The following is a 24,434-nucleotide window of genomic DNA, read 5'->3' on the forward strand; positions in this document are numbered from 1 at the left end:
GGTGCCAGGCGAACAGGTTCGAGTGTCTCAAGAACTGGAACGCTGTTGGGTTGAGATGGTTTGGGATGAGCTGGACCACAGAGTGAAGGAAAAGCAGCCAACAAGTGCTCAACATGTGTGGGAACTCCTTCAAGGCTGTTGGAAAAGCATTCCTCATGAAGCTGGTTGAGAGAATGCCATGAGTGTGCAAAGCTGTCATCGAGGCAAAGGGTAGCTACTTTGAAGAATCTCATTTATATTTTGATTTGTTTAACACTTTTTTGGTTACTACATGATTCCATATGTATTATTTCATAGTTTTGATGTCTTCACTATTATTCTACAATGTAGAAAATAGTAAAAATAAAGAAAAACCCTGGAATGATTAGGTGTCCAAACGTTTGACTGGTACTGTATATATATATATATATATATATATATATATTGCATTACAAAAACAAACATGAGGGGGCATCTTTGCTGCTCTAACAACAAACCACAAGCCTTAACAATGCTGCTGCTCTAACAACAAACCACAAGCCTTTACAATGCTGCTGCTCTAACGACATACCACAATCCTTAACAATGCTGCTGCTCTAACAACAAACCACAAGCCTTTACAATGCTGCTGCTCTAACAACAAACCACAAGCCTTTACAATGCTGCTGCTCTAACAACAAACCACAAGTCTTTACAATGCTGCTGCTCTAACAACAAACCACAAGCCTTAACAATGCTGCTGCTCTAACAAACCACAAGCCTTTACAATGCTGCTGCTCTAACAACAAACCACAAGCCTTTACAATGCTGCTGCTCTAACAACAAACCACAAACCTTTACAATGCTGCTGCTCTAACAACAAACCACAAACCTTTACAATGCTGCTGCTCTAACAACAAACCACAAGCCTTTACAATGCTGCTGCTCTAACAACAAACCACAAGCCTTTACAATGCTGCTGCTCTAACGACATACCACAAGCCATAACAATGCTGCTGCTCTAACAACAAACCACAAGCCTTAACAATGCTGCTGCTCTAACAACAAACCACAAGCCTTAACAATGCTGCTGCTCTAAAACCTTCACGACAACAGCAGAGATATTACCAATAACAGAATAATGACGTAGCAGGACACAGTTCCCGTCTCTTACTAATACCTTAACACTGTCATGTACAACAGATACAGCGTTTATCTGTGTGATTATACAGACAGGGGAAGCCACAGCCTGCATCACAAACTGCACCCTATTCCCTATGAAGTCCACATATAGAAAATACCATGGACCCTGGTCAAAAGTAGTACAGGATAGAGGGAATAGGGTGCCATTTGAAATGCAACCATAACCTAAGCATTTCTACACAGCCATGGGCACATACTAAAACAGAAAAATGTATGATCGTTCACAGAATGTTATCCACTTTTTTAAATGGCATACCGCTGATAATGCCTCTCATTTTCTGTGTTATTATGCAAAGCCGTGTTGGCAAATGAAACTAAATTATATTTAATTATATTAATGCTAAATTGATGCAAATAAATGCGTGTCATTAATCAGAAAGGCTGACAAGCATTCCATATTGAGGAGAGGAGGGAGGCGGGTGGTGGACGAGCTGAGATAATTCATTCATTTTCATAATTTCCCCTGTTCTTCTCTCTTCTCTTTCTCGCGCTCCCTCTCGCTCTCTCTCTCGCTCTCCCTCTTTCTCTCCTCCTCTGTCGCGGAAATACACACCAAAGTTCTGTTATTCTGATGTGTTTTCTGTAACCCCACCGGGCTGTAGCCTGATAGTCTATACTATATGAGACCTAGCCTGGGCCCTAGCTGATCACGAGAAGGTCCTTCAGAGCCTCTGGCCGTGTTGTCCCGTCTCCTCACTACTCACACAGAGGCTGCTGACACGAGGGCTCTGTCTCAATACGTCTCTATGCAACATCTAGCATCCTTTGTCCTTGCCTCCTCCTAAATCATATTGAAGGTCCAAGGTCCCTCCCCTCTGACCTTTTTCTCCAATGTTTTTTGAGAAGGATGCGAGGTCAGAGGATGTGAGGAATCAAGGAAATATGAATTGAGAAAGAGCCGGGGAGGGAGGAGGCAAACACAGGGAGGCTGCTGACACGAGGAGGGGGTATAACAGATGAAGAAAGGGGGGGTCGGAGATCCAGAGGGTGGAAGACACAAGGCCCAGAAATTAACGGGCTACCCCACAGAGACACCATATTGTCTGGAATAATGATATTCAGATTATTAAAAACCCCAATGACAATGTCATTTTGAGATTAATACATTTTGTGGGGGGACATGTCAAAGTGAGTCCCCATCCCGAGAGGGTTAAGAGTATTATTTATCCCAGTGTGAGGCCTAATGCTGATCACACATGTCTTAAATGCCACCCTCTTAATCTGAGTCCTATTGCACTGCCACTCCATTAGAGACTGTTGGTATAATCTGGATTTGATTTGGTGACTGAACCTCTCCTTGGCTGCCTTCCATCCCCAGTCTTCTATAATGCACAGAGAGATAGACGACAGAATAACATGGATGACCCTATTTGTCATGTTCTAAAAGGATTATCAATAGAGAAACACACTGACTATTAATATCCTCAATTAGTTGACTTTAATGGCCACATTATGAGATGCTCTTATTACTATTGAGACTTTTAAATTGTTAATATGGTTTTAGATTAATTTGGTCTGTCTTAATAAAATGAATATTATTATGGTTTTAGCTGGGTTTGGTCTTAACCATTTATACTAATGGTGTCTAACATGCACCACAGTACTGTACATTTATAAAAAAAAATAATTTATATAGTAAATGTTTACACTGTCTGGGGCGATGGATTTGTGGCATCGAAAATGTATGTTATATTGTCAATTTAGACGTGTAATTGTCTAACTGAAAAATCTCATGTCCATTTTCAGGCCGTGTGTGTGTGCGTGATAAACTATGGTGTCATCACAAAGCCATTTCAGCTATTAGACAAGAACTGTTGACCCCATTTCTGACCAATGACAGGAGGATCAGTCTTACTAAAAGAAAGAGAAAAATGAAGAATGGAGGGGAAAAGGAGAAGTGCAGTAAAAACAAAGAAGCCTTCTACACAAAGAGGCTGGGTCACATGGTAGGACGTAGAAGTCATTGTATTGATTTACACAATCATACATAAAGCTGGAGGGTCAGAGACAGGACTGATGTTATTATGGGTCAGAATAGAAACAGGCCCCATACTACAGTCATGCATTGGGCTGTGGGGTCAGAAATAGGGTCTATTGAAATTAAGCCGGGTCAGAGATAGGCGCTAACCCATATCTGCTTTAGTGGATCTAACACAGAGACCATGCAGGATAGTGTAGATCTGAGTAGAGTAGAACAGGTTATTAGTGTAGATCTATAGTAGAGTAGACCAGATTGCCATATAGTGTAGATTTGTGTAGAGTAGACCAGGGGTATGTTCAGAACGGTGTGCGATGTTTAATTCACACACAAACATACCTCAAAGGCTGTTGAAGAACATTGCACACTGTTTTGGGGAAACGTGTCATTCAGTACAAACCGTCATGCAACGTTGCAAACGCTGAACCGAACTCACCTCAGGTTGTTAGATCGAAACATTAACATTTACATGTAGCTCTGTGTAGAGTAGTCCAGGTTGTTACATGTAGATCTGTGTAAAGTAGTCCAGGTTGTTAGATCTAAACATGAACATTTACATGTAGATCTGTGTAGAGTAGTCCAGGTTGTTACATGTAGATCTGTGTAGAGTAGTCCAGGTTGTTACATGTAGATCTGTGTAGAGTAGTCCAGGTTGTTAGATCTAAACATGAACATTTACATGTAGCTCTGTGTAGAGTAGTCCAGGTTGTTACATGTAGATCTGTGTAGAGTAGTCCAGGTTGTTAGATCTAAACATGAACATTTACATGTAGATCTGTGTAGAGTAGTCCAGGTTGTTACATGTAGATCTGTGTAGAGTAGTCCAGGTTGTTAGATCTAAACATGAACATTTACATGTAGATCTGTGTAGAGTAGTCCAGGTTGTTACATGTAGATCTGTGTAGAGTAGTCCAGATTGTTACATGTAGATCTGTGTAGAGTAGTCCAGGTTGTTAGATCTAAACATGAACATTTACATGCAGATCTGTGTAGAGTAGTCCAGGTTGTTACATGTAGATCTGTGTAGAGTAGTCCAGGTTGTTAGATCTAAACATGAACATTTACATGTAGATCTGTGTAGAGTAGTCCAGGTTGTTACATGTAGATCTGTGTAGAGTAGTCCAGGTTGTTAGATCTAAACATGAACATTTACATGTAGATCTGTGTAGAGTAGTCCAGGTTGTTACATGTAGATCTGTGTAGAGTAGTCCAGATTGTTACATGTAGATCTGTGTAGAGTAGTCCAGGTTGTTAGATCTAAACATGAACATTTACATGCAGATCTGTGTAGAGTAGTCCAGGTTGTTAGATCTAAACATGAACATTTACATGTAGCTCTGTGTAGAGTAGTCCAGGTTGTTACATGTAGATCTGTGTAGAGTAGTCCAGGTTGTTAGATCTAAACATGAACATTTACATGTAGATCTGTGTAGAGTAGTCCAGGTTGTTACATGTAGATCTGTGTAAAGTAGTCCAGGTTGTTAGATCTAAACATGAACATTTACATGCAGATCTGTGTAGAGTAGTCCAGGTTGTTAGATCTAAACATGAACATTTACATGTAGCTCTGTGTAGAGTAGTCCAGGTTGTTACATGTAGATCTGTGTAGAGTAGTCCAGGTTGTTAGATCTAAACATGAGCATTTACATGTAGATCTGTGTAGAGTAGTCCAGGTTGTTAGATCTAAACATGAACATTTACATGCAGATCTATGTAGAGTAGTCCAGGTTGTTAGATCTAAACATGAACATTTACATGTAGCTCTGTGTAGAGTAGTCCAGGTTGTTAGATCTAAACATGAACATTTACATGCAGATCAGTGTAGAGTAGTCCAGGTTGTTACATGTAGATCTGTGTAGAGTAGTCCAGGTTGTTAGATCTAAACATGAACATTTACATGCAGATCTGTGTAGAGTAGTCCAGGTTGTTAGATCTAAACATGAACATTTACATGCAGATCTGTGTAGAGTAGTCCAGGTTGTTACATGTAGATCTGTGTAGAGTCGTCAAGGTTGTTAGATCTAAACATGAACATTTACATGCAGATCTGTGTAGAGTAGTCCAGGTTGTTAGATCTAAACATGAACATTTACATGCAGATCTGTGTAGAGTAGTCCAGGTTGTTACATGTAGATCTGTGTAGAGTCGTCAAGGTTGTTAGATCTAAACATGAACATTTACATTCGAGCTCTGTGTAGAGTAGTCCAGGTTGTTACATGTAGATCTGTGTAGAGTAGTCCAGGTTGTTAGATCTAAACATGAACATTTACATGTAGATCTGTGTAGAGTAGTCCAGGTTGTTACATGTAGATCTGTGTAGAGTCGTCAAGGTTGTTAGATCTAAACATGAACATTTACATGCAGATCTGTGTAGAGTAGTCCAGGTTGTTACATGTAGATCTGTGTAGAGTAGTCCAGGTTGTTAGATCTAAACATGAACATTTACATGCAGATCTGTGTAGAGTAGTCCAGGTTGTTAGATCTAAGCAGCCACATGCTTTAGATTAAAGAGGTGATAATCCTGAAGAAAAGCCCCTCTTCTATCACGTAGAGGGATGACCAGCCTCATGGCCACACTGAACACACACACACACACACACACAAACGTGGAGTTGGAAGTAGACTGTAGACTAGTCTGGCTCTAATAAAGGCCAGTATACCTGCTGATCTACAGAGAGAGACAGAGAGAGAGAGAGAGAGAGAGAGAGAGAGAGAGAGAGAGAGAGAGAGAGAGAGAGAGAGAGAGAGAGAGAGATTGAAAAGAGGTGCAGGTTTTCCTCCTATCTCTCTCCACATGGAACCAGTATAGAATTTCCTACATTCGCAAAACACTCCATGAAAGTGACTAAGAAAAATCTACACTGGGAAGTGGTAGCTAGTACCTAGCTTTGACAATATATAACCCCAAACGATTTCTGTTGACTATCAATCTAAAATAATAATTAAGGTTATGAATTTAATAAACTATATGTCACACTTAATTTGAATTAATATTTTCGTAGTAGACCTTTAGATGGGCCTAGAGTAATGACGTGTTCTCTTGGCAAGGTCTATAGCAGCACCCCCATGTGTTGTCATATCTGTACCTGCCTGGTAACAGTGGGACATTAATTATGATTGGGCTGATGCTGCTGACAGAGACTTCCAGACTGGCTGGCATGATAGTGGGAGACACCTATCCATCACACACACACACACACACACACACACACACACACACACACACACACACACACACACACACACACACACACACACACACACACACACACACACACACACACACACACACACACACACACACACAGAGAGAGAGACTACACCGGGAACTGACAAGGTGCAGTCTATCCTGATAACGTGTGGTTCAGTGCAGCAAAGTGTTGGTGCAGATGAGTGTAAACGTCTTTGTGTTCTGTACCTGCTCTCTGCAACTTTGCCGTTTGACGCCTTCTTCAAAGATCAAACTGAACCTTCAGAGACGGGAAGCCACGATGATCACCACTTTTAAAGCTAGAGATGGTTCCGAGATAGGGAGATGATTCGGTGATAACTACAGTGATTGTTCAGTGATTTGGTGTGGGGGAAGGACTTATTTACTGTGCAGAAATGTGCAGCAACTTCGTCTGTATAAAAATATCTAGTCTACTGGTGTTGTGCATAAATGTGTCTTGCTTCCATTGAGGTCTTGATAACATAATAATCTGTTTTATATTAGTAATACGATTGGAATAGTTAAGTATTTTTGTAGCAGTAATATGAATATTGTAGACCTAGCCAATGTTGTGTTGTTTATGTAGGCCTCATTTACTTCTGATGAAAATACTATGCCTACTCAAGTCAATTATATATATATACATATATATATATATATATATATATATATATATATATACATACATAAAATTAGGCTAAAATAATCATCATAATAATAATAATGATAAAGTATAGTTTTCTTTTCGTCGCAATTCTTTAATTTTGTTTAATGTGTTCTTTCATCATATTCGTGATAATTGTAAACACTGCTCACACAACACTCACCTGGAATGATGCCTACAATGTGCAACATCAATCATTTGTAACGGCCTGCTTATGAAAACCTTGTGTTCACAATTCACAATCTGTTTTTGTTGACAAAACGCCGTTATACAATATTGTGAACAAAAAAATAATCGGAATCGCGTATTTCAACGAACTAACAAGATGCTTGCAATAAAACATTTACCAATGCTGAAAAATAATACATATTGCAAATATATTAATGCCTACACGTGTAGATTACAGTCTTACAAGACAGTGGTATAGCTAATGGAAATATCTATGCCATCTTCATTTTTCTTCACTGAAAAGATGAGTGTCCTACTTCATTTGACAAGTTCATCCTTCAATTAATGAGGAATAGTAGGCCTATTTCATACATTGAAATAACGAAAAATATTAACATTCAAATTCAAAAACTTCTTCATTGAAAAGTAGGCCTGAAGATGTATTTTATTGCGTTGAATAGCCTATACAACGACACTGTACGAAAAAAACGATGAACTTCTAAAGGGCTTTGTACCTTTATGTTATCATTAGCCTATTTATGCTTGAAAAGAAAACTGGGAAAATTAACCGGTCCACTATTTTTTAACTACTACAATGTTCCAGGCATACATGCATTATTGTCAAAATAACCAGCGTGTGATTTCACAGGCCTAATAATTATACAATAGCCTAGCCTACTGATATGCTGAAGACGTAAACCCATCTAATATAGGTTATTTCAACATGTAGTAGGATGTTTTTTTCTCCGGACACTGCATTCCAAATTCCTATTTGAAATGTCCATGTTGAATAGATTTAGCAGTGTGAATCGTCTGTCAAAGCAAAAAATTAAATAAAAGACATAACCCCACGCAACGACTGTCATCAAATCTGTCATTCTAGTCGTCGTGTCTAACATTAAATCCGCTACCATCCTTAGGCTGTGGACAATACAGACACACTAATCTACAAGAATAAAACAAAACGAAAATCTCAGAAAGCAAGAATAATAAACACGAGAAAAATGCTACTTAAAATATGTTTTATTCAAAAACAGATAAATAAGCAAAACATTGACATATTTTATAGCCTACCTACTGTAGCATACAACCATGCAGTCTAAAATGAGCAGTTGAAGAAAATCCGTTAAAATGTCAAAAAGACTTCCTGAAAGTGGGCTCTGTTTTTTTCTCTCGCCAATGCGTAGGTGGACTTCCTATCCTCGACATTACTACCTTTAGTTTAAATTGTATATAAAACCCGGGAATTAATTTGCGTTCGATAAACTGGAGGCGGTGACGAATCAGATGGCCATTGGACATCCTCGTTCCTAACCCTCCCTTTATAATTTCCCGAAGAGCGTCCGGGCTGTTAAACACAGAAAGACTCAGCCGCCTCCACAACGCCCTCACACATACACACACACAGACTGCACCGCGCACTTTCACATGTGGATCCTTAACTACAGCAGTGATTAGAGAGATAACAAAAACAACAACGAGGTTATTTTGACTACTGACGTGAGGGCGTGTAATATGGACTTTTGATAATTATTCGCAAATCGAAGGACATACTTTTTCAACTGCAGTTCATTGCAAAAGCTTATGATTTAGACCAGCGAGGTTATTACGCATGTGCCCCAACTAGCAAGAGGCTGGGTTGGGTCTTGTGGAACACATTTTTTTCTTTTTAATAGCGTTCTTTCTTCTCTAAAATTGGCTCCCGTACAAACAGCCGCGTTGGATCCGTCGGCTTACTGCGAGACTCCGGTCTACAACCCGGATCTCTGCCCTAACATGATAGCCGCCCAGGCCAAGCTGGTATACCACCTCAACAAATACTACCAGGAGAAATGTCAATCTCGGAAGGCGGCCATCTCCAAGACCATCCGGGAGGTGTGCAAGGTGGTGTCGGACGTCTTGAAGGAGGTGGAGGTGCAGGAGCCCCGCTTCATCAGCTCTCTCAACGAGATGGACAACCGCTTCGAGGGGCTAGAGGTCATCTCCCCCACGGAGTTCGAGGTGGTGCTCTACCTCAATCAGATGGGGGTGTTTAACTTCGTGGATGATGGGTCTCTGCCGGGCTGCGCCGTGCTCAAGCTGAGCGACGGCCGCAAGAGGAGCATGTCTCTCTGGGTAGAATTCATCACCGCCTCCGGCTACCTCTCTGCTCGCAAGATCCGCTCCAGATTTCAGACCCTAGTGGCGCAGGCCGTGGATAAATGCAGCTATAGAGATGTTGTCAAAATGGTGTCTGACACCAGCGAGGTGAAGTTACGCATCAGAGACAGATACATCGTTCAGATCACCCCGGCTTTCAAATGCACCGGGATCTGGCCCCGAAGCGCAGCGCACTGGCCCCTACCGCACATCCCCTGGCCGGGGCCCAACAGGGTAGCCGAGGTAAAGGCCGAAGGATTCAATCTTCTCTCTAAAGAGTGCTACTCGTTGAACGGAAAACAAAGTTCGGCAGAGAGCGACGCCTGGGTCCTGCAGTTCGGCGAGGCCGAGAACCGCCTACTCCTGGGAGGCTGCAGGAAGAAATGTCTGTCGGTCCTTAAGACGTTACGGGACCGGCACCTTGAGCTGCCTGGGACGCCCCTCAACAACTACCACATGAAGACTCTGGTTTCTTATGAGTGTGAAAAACATCCACGGGAGTCTGACTGGGACGAGAACAACCTCGGGGACCGTTTGAACGGGATTCTATTGCAGCTTATTTCGTGTTTGCAGTGCAGGAGGTGTCCCCATTACTTCCTGCCTAATCTAGACCTGTTCCAGGGGAAACCTCATTCTGCTCTAGAAAATGCAGCCAAACAGACCTGGCGACTGGCGAGAGAGATTCTGACCAACCCCAAAAGCTTGGAGAAACTCTGAGGTAAATGTGTGTTATAGTGAAGGCGGGTCAGTGAGAGGCCTGGTGATGTATCAAAGGACTATGGACAGAAATGATCACTGCACCCCTGTTTTATTCACCGTCTTGTAAAATGTGACTATCCTCTGACGATGACGTTTACTCTGAGATCATTTTTATTACATTTAGTCAAATATGACCCTTCTCTTAATTATATTCTGTGATGTCCTAATTTAGGAGCAAATTGTACCATCAATCCACATTCAAGGTTAGGTTACAATGCAGTGTTAATCTTTCGTTATTTCTCTCCATGCCCACGGTTGTCTAAATCGTTTATTTGCTTAAATGCTTTAAAATAAAGCCCCCATACAAGCCTTGACAAAATAACTGTACAATTTCTACTGTAAATACATTCAATAGGTTGTGATTCCAGTGGTCTGAAATTGTGAATGTTGTTCTGTGACATGTAAACTTAAGAGCTCAATTCACCTTTTAAAGTAGAACGCCTGAACATTTTTTTATTTGGTAGAAAATAAATTAGTACATTCATTTCAGTGATAGTCTGCTGTATCTGTTGTCAGTGGACATTTTCACATTTTGAAAGTTTACATTTTGATGGTATTATCTGTTACGTTAAAAAAACATTCCATAAACATACTTGAATTGTTATTTAAAGTATACTCGATCATTTTTGTTTGTACCTTGATAACATGATAAAACCTGAAAATAAGAAAATATATATAAATACAGTCTAATTGAAAAGAAAAAATGCACTTGAAATACACTGGATTATAACATTTGTGATCTGATTTTTTATTCCTGTCTCTGATTTAATTTAAAGAGTTAGCCTAATAAAAACGAGCTATGTAATATTTGTGTCCCAATCATGATTAATGAAATGTATAACTTCTATTTTTTTAATCACATACAGGCCATATTTATTATCGGCACCATACATGGGTATTTTATAGGCCTAGTGTTTAACCCATTTTAAATTACGCAAATATAGTTTGTTATATCTCTATTAGTTCCGGCTAAAGGCCTATCCTAAATATTGTATCTATCAGGTTGTCTACGTTATAATAATAGGCTGTCTAATTAAAAGCTTTTTATAGGCTTAAGGCTGTTGGGGAAAACACGTATGAGAGGTACGGTTGGGGTTAGACATTAGGCCTATATTTCTAATATACAGTCCACACGAAGACTGCGAAAAACCAGGTGTTTTGAACCCGTAATTGTGCAAATGTCAAGGTTACAACGTTAGTATTAGCCTAATAGTGCAACTGGTTATCCCATGTCCATACACAGTCGCCATATTTATAAACAATGATAATGTTGGTCTAAAATCGAACCGATATCGTAGGCTCTCGTTTGATGACATAGGTTTACAGGTTTTGAGGGGATCCTAATATCAATACATTTGTCAAATATTGTAGGCCAGGTTCTCTCCAGGTGGAGCCTCGCGCGCGTATAAGCCTTGGCAGGCTTAAGGCTCGTCTACATTCTGGGAATCCAAATGGTACAAGGTTTCAATTAGATCACATTTTCTAAAATGCTCCACAATCTCCTAATGTTTGAATTGTTGCACATGTGTGAACCTGGATAATTTTTTTACATCTCTAAATCACAATTTGTGTCTTGCAAAATAAAGGAACCTGGGGTCTATGCGGGCCCAGCCTAAACATGAACATGACTCAGTAAAGTGAACTTGAATGTGACCAAAAGCGTGGGGTAATCGCATATCAAACCGAAAGGGAACGTGGCGGTTGGACTTACCGTGGAGTCAAGCCGTTTGAAGGAGGGGTCCTCCTCGTCCACTTCGAAATATATCTCGGTCGTCGTGATGGAGAGCGTCCCTCGTGCCACTATTACCGGGGCCACGAGCTGGGCCGGGGTGCTGAGGACCACTGGGCCTATAATGTGTAACACACGGTGCATCAGATATAAGGACAATGTATGGTCTTTAACAATTCCTAACAAATAATTAGATTTATTTGATTGTGAATTATTATCAAATTTGAGTCTACTTCGATTTAGTCAGAGACGATATTGAGACGATGTAATGTATAGGATGCACATTCTACAATTTCTTCTTAATTTGGGCACATGCACGGTTCTTAATGATCATGGTAACAGGTTTTCATTCAGAGTCATTATATTTGATGCAAACTGGAATTACTCCTTCAGGTTAAATACAGGACACGGCTCCATTATGAGTTTCCCTCTGGAGGGAATAACAGGTTATTTACAACCAAATCGCTATTCGGCCTAGCTATTCGGCCTATTCAACAAGCATTTAGGCCTATATACATTCTAGGCTTTCAAAACTATATGAAGCTAATTTACATAAGTAATAACAATTTGAACTAAAGGCGCGTGCGGTGCAATAGGGCCAGCAGTGTCATATGGTCTATCAGAACTAAACCAGAGATGGATATGATGACTGGTCACTTATAGGATTTTATTATTCATATTTGCATACTAATATTCTTCATAACAATTATTTGAGTTACTATAATGACAACTGGGGCCACTAAATGAGAGATACAACACCACCCCAAACTACTGTTACTATATGCATAGCATACTAAACTAATTATATGTTTTTGGAAAACCTTTGAGTGAAAATAAAAGCGCATATATTTGTGCTGACAATATCCGTTTAGTATTTATTTACGATGGCTTTTTGACCCCTGATCAGCAGACGGGATCACATGCAATCTCTCTGCTTCCACCCGTCTTACTCCATCTCTCCTCCTGTCCTGTCCTGTCCTCTCCTCTCCCTCCATCCTCCATGTTCTATTTGGATCAGTGTCGCTGAGGCGCGCTGCTCCAGTGATTTGTCTCGAGCTCAAATGAAAGCTTTTGAAATTGGGATATTTATCGATCGCGTGAACTCCAAAGAGCCACTTTAATGTCTCATCAATCTTAATATTGTGGTCCTCAACCAATTATGCCCGATACTGTTGCGAGATTACAAGTGGATTTTGGTTTCAATTCCCTGGGCTCTCTTTCATTGTGCTAACAGAGCGCTCAGGAATAGTGGAATCGGCTTCCCTACTCTTTCTCTCTGCCTGCCCTAGCTGCCTGTAATAAACTCTCTGACTGTATTAAACTGATCTTATCTGATTACACTATCACCGTTTAGCATGTGCTTTACAAGCTGTACTAAACATGCAATATCCCGGGTCTAATAACGTTGCAGTTGTAGGCTATCGTAGGCCTATGAAAACATATAACCCTAATATGCCTCACAACATATTAATGAATAGATACTACACAATGCACTGACATATAATGTATAACCTATAATAAATACCTACATGTACATATAATGTAATATTATACAAAAGGCTATAATTACTGCGATATGTTCACAGAATAAAAAGCAAGGCCTTTGCAAATGAAACGAAACGTGATCAAAACATTACTTATTATTCTAATACTCATATTTATCACTGTCATTACCATTTATTAGCCTATGTAATTATCTTATAATGACACTTGTTCTTAATGTTGTTTCCACATTTAGGCACATATTAAACCCGGCCGATGTTAGGCTACATTTGAATAGAGAATTCGGCCGACGTCCCAGTAAACGGACAGATATTGTTTTACAGTCGATGCTGTTGCAAGAGATTCCCATCAACCTGAAAGGTTTGTCTTTCTGCAACATAAACTCTCTATTCAAAGACCTCTAGTCTACACCCCCCCCCCAGAGAGAAAGAGAATAATAAGACGTTGGCGGGTACGAGAACCATTGTGTTGTGGCCTGAAGGGACTCTGGTACAGAGAGAGACAATACAGCCTTAATCCACTGGATCCACCGCGCTACAGGGACGGGATTAAGCTGTAATCCCTCTAGGGATACTCCATAATTCGGAGTTAGTATTAAAACGTTTACACAACAATAATAATAAATGATACAGGTTTCCATATGCCAAAGGACTGGATTCCGTTAATACGTGATCTATAACGCTATATTTTTGGAGCGGTTTTCTTAGAATTTCCTTTAGAAAAAGTTATAGTAGTAATAATAATAATATTATATTATATATTAACACACACACACAGTCCTTTTACGCAGATAGTCCTCAAAATAATATTTCAGAAACATTTAAATTGTACATGGGGCAAATCATTACATTTCTAGATAAAATAATTCCAGTTATAATATTATATTACATAGTCCTAGTTTCTTGGTGTTATAGTTGTTTTTTGTCTGTACTCTATTGTTGAATGTCTACGAGGCTGGTAAACTGTTAAACAGTCTGGTCTGATGAAGACAGTCACAGTGATGTCACTGCTGCACTGCTACACAAGGCATTCTGGGTAGTGTCAAAATCCCGAATGCCCAACATGCCTCTCAAAGGCTTGAATAAATCTAAGATGTACCTTTACAGAGCACTCTTTTTTACCAGGGCACATAGGCCATTAGGGTGCCATTAGGGAATCAGCCTAAAACAGTTCAATTTATTGTCATATATGCAAGAAAGATTATGGTAGTAATTTCCTAAACATGTAATATAGTCAGTAATATTATATGTAATTCAAAACATCTTGAACAGTGCACTTTTTTATGCGGTTTTGTCTAAGTATTTATGACAATATTATCTTGCACTCATAAGGCTAATTATTACCCATGTAAGGGCTAAAATGATGCCAGAGAGCGAGCGAGACAGAGAGAGACAGAGTGCGACCGAGACAGAGAGAGATATGTTAATGGTCTACTCCACTCGTTAGGTCATGATAATGTCTCCTTGAAAGAGTACAGCCTGTCTTTGACTGGTCCATTCAAAGGTCTGTCAGTTAAGATCATTAATATCTCAACCAAAACAGTAAACTGCCACTATCAAAACACCTCCTCTCCTCTCCTCTCCTCTCCTCTCCTCTCCTCTCCTCTCCTCTCCTCTCCTCTCCTCTCCTCTCCTCTCCTCTCCTCTCCTCTCCTCTCCTCTCCTCTCCTCTCCTCTCCTCTCCTCTCCTCTCCTCTCCTCTTCTCTCCTTGTGAGTTGGGTTACAGATGAGTAGACAAAAGGAGTGTGTTGATGCCAGTGAGAGCAGACGGTGTTGCCAGTGTTCAGGGGGAGTGAAACTAATCATGGGTTTGGTAACCACAGGGCAGGCCCCGCCCGGCCCCATAGCTAGCTGGGCCCAGGGTAAGCCACGCCCCCTCTGGCAGCAGACACTGACCTGATGGTTGGTTGGCAGGAGGAGAGAGAGAGAGAGAGGAGGAAGAGGAGGAGGAGAGAGAGAAAGAGATATGGGGAGAGACAGAGTGAGAGGGCAAGAGAGAGAAAGATAGAGAAGGAGAAAGGCTGTCAACACACAGGGAGGATCTCCCACTTAGACTGCTCAGGGCAGAGAGAGATAGAGTATAGATATAGAGTACACCAACTGTAGCATATAGATATAGAGCACATAGACAGAACACTACATAATGTCCGGCACTTCGGAATTGTCAGTCTGAGATAGCTAGGGCTCCCCTGTTGGTCAGAATGTGAACATACCTTTAACTTTACCATGATGCAATATTTGAAAAAATGGTAAATGTTTTTGAAGGGTTTTTGAATGTTCCAAAAATAAATGTTTTGACCAACATTTTTAATAAGGTTGGAATTGATAACATGTTCTAAATGATGTACATATAAAGAAAGTTTCCATTTAGACTTTTCTGTACTCATTGTAACTGGTCCAGTTGATTTTGGATGGTGTTTCTTTGTAGCTATTTTTGTTTCTTTTGCCGTTTTAATTGAAAACAATCACACTAAGGTACTTAATTTTTACGTAGAAATGATTTGATATTGAGATAAAAATGGCTGTATTGGACTTTTAAAGGGCAGTACATTTTCATTAAATAAACACACAGTGATTTGTTAGACATACAAAGATTATTTAAAAATACAATTACACAGAATGCATTGGGGCTTTAAGGACAATACTAATAAAAAGCCTGATCGTACCTCTTGAGATTCTGGACAGAAGCTAGTCATTGCAGGTCTCTAAAGCTACCCCCACTTACATGGCAACACTATAGATACAATAGTCTACAATTATATTTCTCTTTGTCAGGATGCCAACATAACAGTAAACTATGATATTTTAAAAGAAACAGCAGCTACAGTATATCATATTTTCTTTATTATTTTCTCAACTGTCTTAGGATGAAATTTTCTCCTCAGAAAAAAACAATGTTTTTTTTAGAATGTCTCTGAGCTTGACAGGGGAGGCACAGCAACCAGATTCTCTCTCCCTCAGTCCATTTGCTGCTTTATAATCCTTGTGATTGGAACATAGTAAACGTTTCAGGAATTTATGATGGCTGCCAGGATCCACTATTGTATTCCAGTAAAACGCTTGCATCAGGCATAAAACCACCACAGCGCTTGCTGCTCTTATTTCAGGCACCAGTTGTTTGCAGCGTTCAGGCAGTGTATCGGACTGTTGAACAGCTCCTCTTGATCTATATTCACAACCAGACTGAACTCTGGATAACTATCCCCTGTGAGACTAAGGCAATTATACCTAAAGCAGCAGAAAGCACAGTTCTGACTGGAGAGTTTGGCCCACAGAGCTGGAGCCTGGTGCCATATAACCAGGAGGTGGGTTGGAGAACATTATGAGAACACTATGAGAACACTAAAACACTATAAGGGGGTTTGGATAACTCTATTGTTAGCAGAGACATTCCTGGCTGGGCAGGGTCAGACCAATAAGGTATTTAAATAACCTCAGCAACTTGGCAGAAATAACCATCAAATGTTTTAATGAAGACAATAAATATTACAGTTATGATTATAACTACTGTTCCCTGTAGGAGGAAACCTGCAGCAACATCGAAACTGTGTACTTGCGGGCTGTCACGGCAACCCGAGGCTCAAACCTACAGGAAACAGTGGTAACCCTGATAATGTACACTTTACACACTGCCGCAGCCCAAGGCTCAAACATGCAGGGAACTGTGGTAACCCGGACAAATGCGCAACCTGCGCGGTGCCTAACACCAACTGCCGGACCCAGCCATAAGAACACTAGGAGCCACACTAGGAGCCAAACTAGGAGCCACACTAGGAGCCACACTAGGAGCCACACTAGGAGCCACACTAGGAGCCACACTAGGAGCCACACTAGGAGCAGGTACAAGGTATTTGGGGAACCCCAACAGGCTGCAGCACAGATATCACCAATCGTCATGCCCCTGAACAATGCCCAAGAAGCTGCCACACCCCTAATGGAGTTAGGCAACCCTTCTCCTTTGCTGTCATTTGTCAGGGAGAGAGCCAATGAGAAAATGTTGCTTTGAAAGCGCACTACTGAGCTGGATTAGCGAAAAAGACAAAAAGCGGGTCACAAACGCGGATATCCTTGGTCCTATCCGTATATGTGCGTAAAGCGTGCACCGGACACAGGCCATACAACCTCCGTTGTTCACTGAAAGCAAACAAAGGAGGTGAGAAAAGGAACAGCTCGAAAGCCAGGGACCTGTATGACATAAGCATAACCTTGGGAGCAAACGCTGCATTAGGAGGTAACATCACTTTAGAGTCGCCAGGCGCGAATTCCAAACAGGAAGGGTGTACTGATAGTGAGTGGCGATCGCCAATGCGTTTTGCAGACTCTAAGGTCATAAGCAGGGCAGTCTTGTAGGAAAGGACCTTCAGGTCCACAGACTAGAATCATTCAAACGGAGGCTCACACAGAGAATCCAGGACCAAAGCAAGGTTGCATGCCATAGGCTTAGACACCAGTCTGAGCCGACGCACACCTTTCAGGAACCGCACCACCTCATAGAGGGCACATCTGCCGACTGTATAGTCGTAATAACATTGAAGAATAAACCCCTAGCCGTCAAATTCAACCTTTCAGGGACCAAACCCACAGATCCCCGATCTGTGGTCGTGGGTGCCAAACTCTCCGGTGTGTCTGGGACAATAGATCCCAATGACATGGGACCCTCCATGGGTCCCCGCCCAACAAGTGGATGATCTCCGGGAACCAGGGTTGTCTGGGCCAACGTGGAGCCACCAGAATCAACAACAGACTTTCCTGACGGACCCTCTGCTCAGTGGCTTGAATCAGGTCCACTGGAGCAAACACATAGAGCAGGGTCCGAGGCCACTGATACGCCAAAGCATCTGTTCCCAACGGAGTGCCCAGATCCCTCATTGAGAAGAACAGATGACAATGCAAGCTTTCTTGTGATGCATAAAGATCTATGTCAGCACTGCCGAACTGGCCCAATATCTCGGCAACCACCGAGGGGTGTAGTCTCCACTCCGTAGAGATAGGACCCCCCCTGGAAATGAGATATGCACCCATGTTGAGAAACCCTGGAAAATATGTCACCCTGAGCGACAGGAAATGCACACTGCTCCATATGAGCTGATAACAGACAGATTTAAAAGAGAGAGAGAGACCGCGTCCTCGCTTGCCTGTTGATGTACACCACCGTCGTCTTGTTGTCGGACCTTACCAACACATGCTGGCCCTCCAACATCAGGAAGGAAACGCCTCAACACTAGTAAAACAGTCAGTATCTCTTGGTAATTGATATGCAGTGCCCTTTGAGTTGTTGACCAAATTCCTATTTTCGAGCAACCTACACACAGTGCTCCCCATCCCAACAAGGATGCATCTGTTGTGAACACCCTGTGGGAAACTACCAAGCCCATGAGAACCCCTTGCAACAGCAGTCACGGGTCCCTCCAAGGAGTCAACGTCCTTAGGCACAATGGGGATACCTTGACAAACAATGGCAACTACCCAACACTAAAACAGATGCATCAACAGAAGTCCCAGAGGCACCACAGCTATAATAGAGGCCATCAGACCCAATAACTGTATGCCCGAGCGAAAAGGCATCGAGTGCCCCAGCTGAAACAGTGCCAGAAAGAACCGGAATGCGACCCTCCTCTGTTTGGACAAAACGCACATTTCAGAAATGAGTCCAGAACCAGACCCAGAAACTGAATGCGCTGTGCCGGAGTCAAACAAGTTTTCTTGTGATTCACTATGAACCCCAAAGACTGAATATGGGAAACCAGCGTGGCAGTGTGGAACCCCATCTGTTCCCTTGACTCTGCTATGACCATCCAATCATCCAGATAGGCCAAAAATCGGATCCTCTGGCACTGCACCATGTGCCAAAGCCACCTCAACCACCATAGAAAAAGGGCTGGGGTGACAGGGAGAGCCCGAAAGGCAGTGCTAGAGACTCATAGGCCATAACCTTGAAATGAAACTTCAGAAACTTTCTGTGGAGAGGATGTATAGCCACATGAAAACACGCATCCTTCAGATCTATGGACGTAAGCCAATCACTGGGATGCACCGACTGCAATAACCATTGAAGTGTAAGCATTTGAAACTTGTAAATTTTGGGGTGCTTGTTTAAAACAACCAAGTCCAGGATGGGACACAACGTTCCATCGCTCTTGGGAACTAAGAAGTAACGGCTGTACCAACCGCTCTGTACTTCAGACACGGGAACCACCTGAATAGCCAGCTTTTGAAGGAGAGAGGAAATCTCTCAAGACAGGTGCTAGGACCTCGGGGACCATAGGCATAAGGACGCCACGAAAAGGATGACGCACAGCGAACTGCAGACCGTACATCCTCGTCACCGTCCTCATCACACATGGTGAAACAGCGCATGCCTGCCACTGGACGGAGCACGCTACCAGTCTCCCATACATTATTCCCTGAAGAGGCAGAGCACCAGCACTGTTTATTCAGAAGCACCATGTTAGGATTAGCACCCTTGTTATCCTCTGGAGCTAAGTAACTTGCGAGCTTTCAATCCATCGGGCATGTGCAAACGAGCCCAGCCTCCTCCAAACCTTCTACATTCATGAATTCGCCATAACCTGGTAGCACCAGCCTGGCTGAATGAGGGGAATACCAGGTCGCCTGTAGCCCATCTGCAAAATCTTTAAATAGGGGTAAGTGACACTTCACCGCTGCAGGGACAGGAGGTAAATACCTTCCCCAATACCTTCCCCTCTGCTGCAGGGGAGAAGACGGCCAATCCACCCCCAGGTGATCTGCAGCCCTACAACACAGCTTCGTCAAATGCACATTAACCACCAATGATTCACTCTCCCCTGCCGAACTGATCGGACATCCGATTCACACTGAAAACCCTCCAGAGCCAACCAGGATAGTATATCATCCCCGGAATACAAACTCTGAATACTGACAGAAAAACCGGAATGAGCCTCACTCGGCTGGGATGACACCCCTCTCAACTCCGACCACCGCTGCTGCTCTCTCCTGGCCTCAGACAACCCCATTTCCAAGGTTGCTTCACCTGAAGACCCTTCGCCAGCAACCCCAATCTTTCTCACAAAGTCAGCCCAACGGCCAATAGAAGTTGAACACCCTGGAGATAATGGTCACACAAACCGGTCCAAGGCAAAGCCTCCTGAGTGTGTTTCCACCCCAGGCAAACAGGACAGCACTCGTGAATATCTTTAGGGCACGCTCGGAGGTATACATTTGGGTGGTTAGCCTTTTTGAACTAACTCTTACCACTGGCCATCTTACTCAAGCAAGGAAGCAGTGCCTACAAAAGCAGAGCAGAAAGTTGTTGGTTTTTAGCCAACACAAATCCTACCCAAGCAAGGAAGCATTAGCCTCACAAGGAGAGCAGAAAGTAGTTAGCTTTTAGCAAACACAAAAACCGATACAAAGCCAAAAATTGCAACATCTAGGGGGATGAGCACTCTCTACCCACTAACAGACACCTAAGTTGGAGCTGAATCTCATGGTCTTCATGTGCTTCTTCCTTCAGGCGAGCTTTAGAGCAAAGAATTGAGGAAACGAATGCGAGCCCTGGTATTCTATCCAGGAAGGCGAGGCTTCTGAGGACGGGCTCGGCATTCAGTTTCCTTCAGGTGAATATGATTGGTTATCGACTCCCCAAGTATGTTATTCCGAATGACCGACTGAAAGGGAACTAAGGTTTAACATTAAACTGGCCAGGACTGGACGGGAGGTTCATTAGCTGCATTATTAACCACACGACTGCTATACTTCTACATCCATCCAGTCTGTACTGCTTTACCTCTACATCCATCCAGTCTGTACTGCTCTACCTCTACATCCATCCAGTCCATACTGCTCTACCTCTACATGTGTAACTCTGTGTTGTTGTATGTGTCGAACTGCTTTGCTTTATCTTGGCCAGGTCACAATTGTAAATGAGAACTTGTTCTCAACTTGCCTACCTGGTTAAATAAAGGTCAAATAAAAAAATAAATAAAAATAAAATCCAGTCTGTACTGCGCTACCTCTACATCCATCCAGTCTGTACTGCTCTACCTCTACATCCATCCAGTCTGTATTGTTCTACCTCTACATCCATCCAGTCTGTACTGCTCTGCCCCTACATCCATCCAGTCTGTATTGCTATACATCCATCCAGTCTGTACCGCTCTACTCTACATCGATCCAGTGTATATTACTCTACCTCTACATCCATCCAGTCTGTACTGCTCTACCCCTACATCCATCCAGTCTGTATTGCTATACATCCATCCAGTCTGTACCGCTCTACTCTACATCGATCCAGTGTATATTACTCTACCTCTACATCCATCCAGTCTGTATTGCTCTACCTCTACATCCATCCAGTATGTATTGCTCTACCCCTACATCCATCCAGTCTGTATTGCTGCTCTACATCCATCCAGTCTGTACTGCTCTACCCCTACATCCATCCAGTCTTTATTGCTGCTATACATCCATCCAGTCTGTACCGCTCTACTCTACATCCACCCAGTCTGTATTGCTCTACCTCTACATCCATCCAGTCTGTATTGCTCTACCCCTACATCCATCCAATCTGTACTGCTCTACATCCATCCAGTCTGAACTGCTCTACCTCTACATCCATCCAGTCTGTACTGCTCTACATCCATCCAGTCTGTACTGCTCCACCTCTACATCCATCCAGTCTGTACTGCTCTACCTCTACATCCATCCAGTCTGTATTTCTCTACCTCTACATCCATCCAGTCTATATTGGTGCTCTTCATCCATCCAGTCTGTACTGCTCTACCTCTACATCCATCCAGTCTGTACTGCTCTACGCCTATATCCATCCAGTCTATACATATCAGGACCTGATAGAACAGTGTGGCTCAGTTGGTAGATGAGGGTGCTTGCAATGCAAGGATTGTGAGATTGATTCCTACTGGGGCCCCCCATTTAAAAATGTATGCACACACTATGGATAAAAGTGTCTGCTTAATTGCATTAATTATTATTATATTACATGTTTCACTGTAGCCCTGCCAGCTGTATGAACTCTCCTGCCTGCCTGGCACAGTTAAGGTAAAAACTCCAAGCTTCCAAGATAAAATTCATTTTAAATGTCATTATTTAAACATGCAATTTATTTTCTGGACATTCAGACATCATGTCATGGAACAGCTCTTATTAACAGACCCTTTCGTCTGCATGGATGCGTCCCAAATGACACCCTTTTCCTATATAATGCACACTTTTGACCAGATTCCTATGGACCCTGGTTAAAAGTAGTGCACTATAAAGGAATAGGGTGCCATTTGGGGTGTAGTCCATGACCCAGTGTTCTAATGAAAATAAAATGTATAGATATCAAACAACCAACTCATGTGTTTTAATAACTAATTGTGATTCGTTTATTTCAATATTTATTTCCACTGAGGAAGTTGATTCAAGTAATTTTCATTCATTCTTTTGTTTTCATAGTTTCTCTGTTTGTTATAATCAGTAAGATCATAGAGTTAATGTGGGTTAATAGTTCAGTTTGTCAGGTTAGGTAAATGTTAGTTTAGTCACTGATTGTCTGGGCCATTTAGAAGGGGAATGGTGACATACAGTGCCTTTGGAAAGTATTCAGACCCCTTGACTTTTTCCACATTTTGTTACATTACAGCCTTATTCTAAAATGTATTAAATATATGTTTTTCCTCAGCAATCTACACACAGTACCCCATAATAACAAAGTGAAAACAGGTTGTTAGAATTTTTGCAAATGTATTAAAAATAGAAAACAGAAACACCTCATTTACATAAGTATTCAGACCTTTTGCTATGAGACTCTAAGTTGAGCTCAGGTGCATCCTGTTCCCATTGATCATCCTTGAGATGTTTCTACAACATTATTGGAGTCCACCTGTGGTAAATCCAATTGATTGGACATGATTGGAAAGGCACACACCTGTCTATTTATACAACGGGTGGGTCTAATCCTGAATGCTGATTGGTTAAAACCGCATTCCAGCCGGTGTCTATTCCACAAATTGCCACCGGCTAAATCTATGACGTTAAAATACCTATTTACTCTGTTCCATCTGACTGCGCTATCCACTGTCTCATCAGCCCAGCCAGGCAACTTATAAACCTGATCTCCACTTTAGCATCTAGACATTATCTCACATTTCTTTTAGACTAACATTTCGTTTTCAACAGCTGAGATTTGTATAAACCTTGCTGTCCGCCTCTCCGACATTTACAACATTGTTTAGATATTCAAATTCGATGTCCAGCTGTCTGGGACAAGAAAGACAGGCAGGCAGCGTTTCTCAGTCAGTCGAAATACATATATACAAAAAAATGTCAATTGAAAAAAGGTCAAACGAAACACAGCTAATTTGCAGTCTTTCCAGCTTCAGTTTGAAGCGATCGTGTTACTGTAGCTGTGTTGTTGGCTAGCTCCTCTGAACAACAGTGTCCTGACGAGTGAGCACATTTTCTATGCCAGGCAAAATCCCCCTCATTAGCTCATTGTTATGCATGTATCCAAATAAATGTCACTAGAAAACAGCTTAAACAAATGCAAATGCAGCTACTTTGCTGTTATTCTGACTGCACTTTTTGATGTGACTGTAAGTTAGCAGTAGTTGGCTAGGTAGCAGGCAAGGGATAAGAATGTTGCCAGCCATTATAGCAATGGAACATTTAGAACAAATGACTGGGTCGCGTCCATAGATACAGAACAAAAAGACTGAACAACTGGGTCGCGCTCGAGCAACCCTAGATTTGTGTCGGGACTATACCTTGTGGAAGTATGAATACATGAATAAAAATCAAGTTTTTAATGAAAATAAGTAAATCATTATTTGAATATGTTGGTAACCCATTCTTTAAAAGTGATAATGCTCTTGAAGCTGGTGTTTGGAGGATATATTGGCACGGAGTTGTTAGGGCTGAGACGAAGTCGAGGGCCGGCAAACAGTGCCAATGTATCCTCCAAACACCAGCTTCAAGAGCATTATCACTTAAATAAGGTCCCACAGTTGATAGTGCATATCAGAGCAAAAACCAAGCCATGAGGTCGAAGGAATTGTCCGTAGAGCTCCGAGACAGGATTGTGTCGAGGCACAGATCTGGGGAAGGGTACCAAAACATTTCTGCAGCATTGAAGGTCCCC

At 42.0% G+C, this 24,434-nt stretch overlaps 2 protein-coding genes across 4 annotated transcripts in view; one reads left to right on the forward strand and one right to left on the reverse strand.

The window, feature by feature from the left end:
* The window catches only part of LOC106580977 (neurobeachin), a 344,141-nt gene that overhangs the window by 106,889 nt on the left and 212,818 nt on the right, over positions 1–24,434 (reverse strand). For all 3 annotated transcript variants that reach the window (XM_045703701.1, XM_045703700.1, XM_014162593.2), the window contains one exon: positions 11,792–11,928. In XM_045703701.1, coding sequence (XP_045559657.1) covers positions 11,792–11,928 — 137 coding nt within the window. The remainder of the gene's footprint in view (positions 1–11,791; positions 11,929–24,434) is intronic.
* On the forward strand, positions 8,552–10,885 carry mb211 (mab-21-like 1). Its single transcript, NM_001141780.1, is given in 1 exon segment — positions 8,552–10,885. A coding segment is annotated over 1 exon segment (1,080 nt). The 5' UTR covers positions 8,552–8,958; the 3' UTR covers positions 10,039–10,885.

This window comes from Salmo salar, chromosome ssa20 (genome assembly GCF_905237065.1).
Source record: "Salmo salar chromosome ssa20, Ssal_v3.1, whole genome shotgun sequence".
NCBI classification, from domain to species: domain Eukaryota; kingdom Metazoa; phylum Chordata; class Actinopteri; order Salmoniformes; family Salmonidae; genus Salmo; species Salmo salar.